Consider the following 7782-nt stretch of genomic DNA (forward strand, 5'->3'; position numbering starts at 1 on the left):
CCAATTGTTTGGTGGGCACAGGAAAAGTTGACTTGGGCGGCGGTCCGACCTACCTACATGCTGCACAGCAGACGTTTTTCGTTGTCAACAAGTGTCTGTCCACAATCGTTTACGCACCGCTAGCCAACACCTACACACCAGACACTTCCCGAATCGCATGTGAATGAAGGGACGCTACGGATGTTGATCATCATTCTCATAATTATTATTATTAGAATACTTGATTAAATACTTGAAAACGACTAATAAAACTTTTTAAAAAGTGACTAGTAAAACTAGAAGCATTATAAAACTTTTTTTGAAAACTGACTAATAAAATTAGTAATGAAAAAGAGAGCAGGGGAGTTGAACCCCTTCACCATGTTGTTGAGGCATGAATCTACCGAGCTCTCTGTGGAAAGGTAGAAAGAGGGAAAAAAATTTAGCACACCACCCCTCTTTCCACCTACGCTGCAGATACTACAGATGTTTACTTACCGTTGTCTTCGTCGTCATCAATCTCCTCCGCACAGTTAGAATCACCAAAGACTGTTCTCACATTTGCATTCTCCCTCTCTAAAAAACATGGCTCGAGCAATGTTGTCTCTTCGAGATGCCCCCCCCTCCCCCGGCGGATGCCTCGTCTCCTGTGTTGGCTCTGCTGCTCTAGCTCTTCGTATTGCTTGCGTGGTACCTGTGTTAGTTAGCGTGGCAACCTCTGCTAATCCATTCCTCAAACTATTTTGTTGGTCCATCTCTTGACGAGGTGCATTACTTTCTCTCACAAGTTCCGCTGTCGCTTCACATATCCATGTATCATCAAAACTATCTTCGTGCACAATGCATATATTATGTAGAACAAGGCATGCTGCAACCATTTTATAAAAGCATGTTACATCTCTTCAACAATATAGGAAATCACACTTTAAGGATGTCAAATGCCCTTTCAACTGGCATACGAGTACTTGATTGTATGTAATTCCAAAAAATAACGTTCCAGAGATAGCCCATCCTTATTACCCTTGAAAGGAGGAAGCATCTAAAAGCATGCAAGATAAGCACAATCGCCTAGTAGACGGTATTGTCCTGGAGCTTTGCTTGTGCATCCTTTTCCTAGGTTTGAACCTCGGGGAAGTTACTATATGTATATCCTTATCTACATCATGTGCATTCAAGGCCTATTTATAAATATCATTATCTGCGAATTTCTCTTGAATAAAACATAACCATTTTCTATTCAATTTGTAAATAATCTCTTTATATAAGACCCTTCTGTATATAAAAAATGTATAAAAATAGTATTTTAAAAACACCTTATTTTGAACCCACGTGATGCACACATATATTTATGAGTAACTTGCTCAAGGTCAGAACATTGAAAAACATTCCAATCATACATAGAACCTGCCCAGTCAACATCATAGTCCCAAACAACACAATTGGCTGCCACTCTTATTCGTAGAATAATTGAGTGGAAGCTTTTTCTATTAAAATAATCTTCATGGTTTTCTCTTGGGGAAATGATGGGTATATGACTACCATCCACTATAGCAACAACATACAGTATACCTCAAAGGGCCTGAAATGCATATGTATTTTTTGCATTTGTTGTGATGTTGGCCACTTTATGTGCATACCATGCAATCCAGATGCAGCCAATGCATTGCAAAAGTCCACAACAGCCAACTGTGTAAATGAAGTTGAGACTCAATAAAAATCAGCTATAAGTCCCAAATTCGAGCTGCTCGCTAGGCGTTGCAGAGCCATATAGGCCCACTTCTCGACATATATTGCTCTTCTATAGCTCGTGTTCTTGCATCACATTTGTGGTGCTAACTTCGCGACGAGATATATCAAATCTACTCCTCCTAACTCGTAACCTACTTTTAAACATTTAGTTCGAATAACTCCCTAGAAGCCCCTACTCCATAAAAGTTTATAGTCTTGGATAGGCCTAGCATGACCATCGATTGTGCTTTCGCTGACCTATCCTAGCTCAACGTGCAACGTAACCTCGAGCCATGCACTCCATCAAAGTATGCAATTGCATACTGTCATCATCTGCGTCATCCAAATCCCTTAACAATAGCTGAAACATTGCCATAACAGCAACTACAACATCGATGACACACGTTATCAAAAGACTTTCGTCGTCCATTCATCTATCAAAAGATTTGATGAAACTTTATGAGATAATTGAAGAGAGATGTATAGGTAGACTTAAAAACATTTTTAAAAAAAAGTTCCAAATTCATCTATAGATGAAACCATCATTCCTTTTTAAGACTTTGATTATATCTAACAGACCAGATACAAAGGAGGCAACGAATTGATGCATATTGCATATTGCATATTGCATTATTGCAAATTGCATATTGGCTCATTTGAAACACGAATTGATGAAACTCCTCCATGTGAGTGCTCTCTTGAGAATCCATCAAGCTTCACCTTACGCATGAAAATCAATCCATCATTTACAATACGTGAATGGACAAACAAGATTATTGTTCTTTACATAATTGATCCATTATTATTATTTATGTAATAATAATTATGACAGCTCAAATAGACAAGTCCCTACAAATAGGCACCACATTCGCATTGGTATTACGCTAATCAAGAGAGCTCAAACATACTAAAATTTGAAGCCATGCACAAACCATTTGTATATACATGACCCTACTCTATGAGAGTAACTTTTGATCAACTGCAAATTTCGTATATCACCACTACCACATCATCCGAGAGGAGCCTCAGCTCATGACTGATATCAGAAGGTCCCGAACAAGTGGAACACATGAAGCCCTAAGATAAGCCCATCCTTACCTAGCACCAAAAACGAACAACTAGTGCATGATGGAGAAAAATCATCAAACTAGTAAGTGCTTCACATTTTGATGGAAAGAGTCCATTTTCCACTATTTGGATGTCTTCTTGGACATGTGTGTGTTTGTTCGGACGAACGTAAAATTGCACACTTGCCCTCCTTTTCTTTTCGAAGCAAAGATGCGAGGAAAATTGTGGAGTCCTCAGAATGGAGGTAACGAGAGCCTCATCACACCAGGGCCAACAAGGGGGGGAGGGGGGGGTATGAGGAAGCATTTTTGCAAACAACATTTCTTTGTGGTCACACCTGCTCCCTGAACACAAGGGTTTTAACAACAATGACAAAATCAACCCCATCAATATGGTGTCAAAGTGTCGTTGTCACAATTGATTGAGGTTCAAAGTCAAAGTGTCGTCACAATTGATTGGATATTGAGCCCCACAGACCCTCCATGGATGAATCACCTGCATTAACCCTCTTTGCGGCGAGATCGTGCTACTTCTTGTCAACCGTGTATGTACTAGGGCCAATTGAGGGGTATGAAGAAAACCCCACTATCCCTGTTCTTGATGGGCGCAATCAAGGAATAGTGGGGGGAATGGGATCTCGCTACCCCTGTTCACCCTAGACACGAATTACAAGCCCTAAGAGAACTCAAAGGTTTGAGCACCTCCATGGACGAATCACTTGCATTAACCCTCTTTGCGGTGAGATCGTGCTACTTCTTGTCAACGATGTATGTACTAAGGCCAATTGAGGGGTATGAAGAAAACCCCACTACCCCTGTTCTTGATGGTCGCGATCGAGGAATAGTGGGGGAATGGGGTCTCGCTACCCCTGTTCGCCCTAGACACGAACAAGCTCTAAGAGAACTCAAAGGTTTGGGCACCTTTTTCAATCGATTTACTTGAGCCCCTTGCTGCGCTAGAAATCTTGTCTCATGAGTTGTGGGTGAGGAGAGAAACTCAAGGGATCGAGTTGATTGTGGGCTCCAGCCTCCCGCACAACTCGTTGCATGACTGACTGGGAGCATGAGCCGTCCCCCCAGTCGGCATTTCGGGCTGGCATTGGAGATTCAAACCTACGACTCCAAGTCTGTTGAAGCTATCCATAATTTGTTATGACGTCATGAGTTGAGTGCATTCAAGAGGCTGGCTATCTAGTAGGATGGTCATTGGTGTAGGGAGCCTCGAGAGTCGAGAGCCCAAGTTTGAAATGGAACTGTGCGAGATCTTATTCCTCTCAGCTCTGGTCAAATTATACGGGCTGATGATTGCTCGAGTCAGAAGTGTATCGTGTGTACTATAAAAGGGCATGGATATGACAAGTGCCGCATCTGCAAGTACTGAGATTAAGCCCACTACACAGTGTCACAGACACACACGCACCCACTCTCTCTCTCTCTCTCTCATATTGTTGTACGTATACTACGCACTACGCACACTCTCTCGAGTTTCTCACTCATATTTCTAAATTCTAATATTATGGGTAATCTCGTGCACAGTATGACGGTCTCCGTCCTCATCATTTTGGCGCTCGGCGCGTATTGTTCTCCACTGGTCCGCGGTATAAGTGGCAGCAGGCGCAGCTTACTTGCAGCCCACCCGCTCGCCAATCAAAACTTGACATTTGGCGAGCGCCAAGCCGAGTTCACCGCCTGGGTTGGTTACGTGGCCTTCAAGCACCGCAGCGCCAGCACTACGACCACTTCTTCTTCTACTACGTCGGTCGATAAGATTCAGGATGCCACGTCATCATCGGCAGGAGGAGCAGTTCTGACGGTGAGCAAGAGCGGCCAGTACCGCACCGTCCAGGCTGCCGTGGACGCAGTGCCCAATCACAACAGCCAGCGTGTCACCATCCGCATCGCAGCGGGCACCTACACGTGAGAGCCCCAACTCTTAACGCTCCCCTTAAACCTTCTGGCAATATTATTCACTACCATTAGGTTGTCGCTTCGCATTTTCACCAGCAGCCTGGATTCGTATGGGCCATCACCCAGCTCGCCATGATAAAAAGATTAGATTTTCATTATCCCTAGGGACGTTGAGCCACACGCATATGGGGGCTACGAAGTTTGGAGACTCTATATTAGCCCAATTATAAGTAATTTGTGCCCCGCCATCATTATCCGGATAACCTGCAGTACCTTGGCACTCTTGCTGTCATAGTGCTCTAGTGTTTTAATCCCGAGGCTATCGATTTAGTATAAGCTAGGGGTACTTCTTATCACAAGCGTTCTTCCGGTTTTAATCCGATTAGCCCTCACTACCATATTCTTTCTTCATCTCATCAGTGTTTCACAAACTGTTCAAATGAAACTAGCACTATTACATTACAATGTTTCACAAGCTGTTCAAATGAAACTAGCACTATTACATTACAGGGTCATGAACCAATTAGCTGATGATGTCCGCCTCTGGTGGGGTTTCTGTTCCTGATGATCTTGCAGGGAGAAGGTGGTCATCCCAAGTACGAAACCATATATCACGTTCATTGGTGCTGGCAGAGACGTCACGACTATTACTTGGGGTGACACTGCCTCGAGCAGCGGGAGCACATTCAAAAGTTCTAGCGTGGCCATCAACGCCGACAATTTTATTGCACGTGATATTTCTTTCAGGGGGTAAGATGCATCTTAACAAAAAAATGTTGCATGGAAGATATCCTATGGATAATCATACTTGTGGCAACATGCTTGCTCGCTAACACATGCAGCCTGATTTTTGAGTTGCGCCCGCAGAACTCTACTCCTGCTCCCGCTCCAGGGGCGGTAGGCAAACAAGCAGTTGCCTTGCGTATATCGGGAGACAAGGCGTCGTTCTACAATTGTGGCTTCTACGGAGCACAGGACACTTTGTATGACCATGCTGGCAGACACTATTTCCAAGGTTGCTTCATTCAAGGATCCATTGACTTCATATTTGGAGATGGTCTATCTTACTATGAGGTAATCTCTAGTGCTAATAAGCATGACCTATTGGTTCAAAGCCAATGCTAGGCTTTAAGAATACCTCCATTCAAGCATCAATTGATTAGAATACTCTTTACAATGTCCCAATGTCATAAGACTACCATCATGGGTAATTAGCATATAAACCCACGACATTCTCATGGATTAATCCTTGAATAACTTTGAATAAATGGTGCATTCATGGGTAAAGTATGACACTTGGATTCTACAATATCCTCAGATTAAACATGTATTGCTTTAAAATTTACAGGGTTGTGAGTTACATTCCATAGCTACCAGTTCAGGCTCCGTGACAGCACAAAATCGACAAAAGCCAGGAGAAAACACTGGCTTCTCATTTGTGAATTGCAAGATTACAGGGTCCGGCATGATCTACCTTGGAAGGGCATGGGGGCCTTATTCTCGAGTGGTCTTTCTCTACTCTTACATTGACAACATCATCGTGCCTGCTGGATGGAATGATTTCGGAGATTCGAGCAATCAAAAGTGAGTCCCAGTGTGCACATATACACATACACACATGTAGGCATATGCATGCATGCACATGTGTACACACACACACAAGCACAAACACACACACACACACACGTGTGCATGCCTATGTGTGTAAAAAAAACTTCCCTACCCACAACACACATACCCCCACATAAATGAATCTTCTTGATAACTATCCTATTAGCACATGCATTCATATGTATGTAGAGACACATACACATGCATGTTCATACAACACACTCACACATCAACGTAATATGAGAATCTATGTAGTACTTAAACATTTAGTTTTCCAAATCGATTGAAATGAGATTATGACTAGATTTCATGTCAAAATCATAAAGTCACCTAATTCTATCCCCAAGTGTTGAAGAATTTAGAATGTCAATTATTAAAATTCTGTGACCTACATATGTGCGTTGAAAGTCAACTTTCACACCTCACCTACATAGATGGAAAAAGAAATCACAACAATGTAGTATGTAAGAACCCTATAGAAATTGCTTTATTTCGTGCTACAAGAATATTATCGAACCTTCTTATGTGTTGCCCACTTCAAAAGGTCAAAATTGCAAAAGCTAACATTTGTCCTATGACATGAAAGTTAAGGCCAAACCCAATATAAAATATTTTTGCTACTCTTAGCTTTCATGATCACCATCCAAGTGCAAAGCCAAGGTTTGTTATTGACATTTCATGCAAGTGCTTGAATACTTATCACACTGGTCATAATATTGGGTTGGAACTATATTTATGCCCTCTTTATGCCATTTGTGCTTGTGCTACTAGTTCAATAAACTAATCTTAATTAGTTTTTTCATGATATAGGACAGCCTTCTATGGAGAATATCAATGCTCTGGACCTGGGGCCAACACGAAGAATAGGGTTGCATGGTCTTACCAATTAACTGCTACACAAGCAGCTGCCTTTGCATCCCTAAGTTTTGTGGATGGACAATTGTGGGTCCAATCATAGAACTATAGCAATCACCTACAAGATTCAATTACAAAGTGTAGCATTATTTTAGGGGAATTCCAATTTGCCACCCTATTCAATCATACATTTTCCTTTTTGGACATATAGTATTGCTCCCCATATGTATCATGCCATAGATCATGTTTATACAAATTATACAAGTATGATAGTGAGAAATTTTTAGAGACATGCTCAACAAGATTCTCAACATCATTCTATCTATGAAACTTAAAAGTAGTTTTAGTGATCCAACAATTGGGTATATTATCTTGTCCATGTCAACCTAAGAAAAAAGTTCATTGATCATATCTATTTCTATGTATCTAAGCATTTAAGGTTCCATTTTGTGCAAACTTATCATAGAATGGTGTGACAATACCACAAGTTAATTTAAATTAAGAACAAAAAACATAAATAAGCACTGTAATTTTGAGAAACTATAACAATAGTATCTATGCATTAGTTCAAGTATTTGATTAGTATTATACAACTATGTACTTTTGTTGTTGCTAGAACAAATGTGTAATGGAT

The 7782-nt window shown here is 41.4% G+C and overlaps 1 protein-coding gene across 1 annotated transcript; it reads left to right on the forward strand.

Annotated features, from left to right (window-relative positions):
* Nucleotides 1-4311: 4311 nt before the first annotated feature.
* LOC148023404 (putative pectinesterase 53) lies at nt 4312-7429 on the forward strand. The gene is made up of 5 exons (XM_087695403.1): nt 4312-4691; nt 5259-5432; nt 5525-5756; nt 6031-6266; nt 7104-7429. Exons 1-5 carry the CDS (start codon nt 4312-4314, stop codon nt 7249-7251), a joined length of 1170 nt encoding a protein of 389 aa, XP_087551529.1. The 3' UTR covers nt 7252-7429.
* The last annotated feature ends 353 nt before the right edge of the window (nt 7430-7782 follow it).

This window comes from Lygodium microphyllum, chromosome 16 (assembly GCF_053477565.2).
Source record: "Lygodium microphyllum isolate KBCC chromosome 16, Lygodium_microphyllum_v1.1.10, whole genome shotgun sequence".
Lineage (NCBI taxonomy): Eukaryota > Viridiplantae > Streptophyta > Polypodiopsida > Schizaeales > Lygodiaceae > Lygodium > Lygodium microphyllum.

Coding starts and splice junctions, on each gene's coding strand:
- LOC148023404 (XM_087695403.1), top strand. CDS start 4,312: ATGACGGTCTCCGTCCTCATCATTTTGGCGCTCGGCGCGTATTGTTCT. Junction 4,692..5,258: donor ATCGCAGCGGGCACCTACAC/GTGAGAGCCCCA, acceptor ATGATCTTGCAG/GGAGAAGGTGGTCATCCCAA. Junction 5,433..5,524: donor CGTGATATTTCTTTCAGGGG/GTAAGATGCATC, acceptor TAACACATGCAG/CCTGATTTTTGAGTTGCGCC.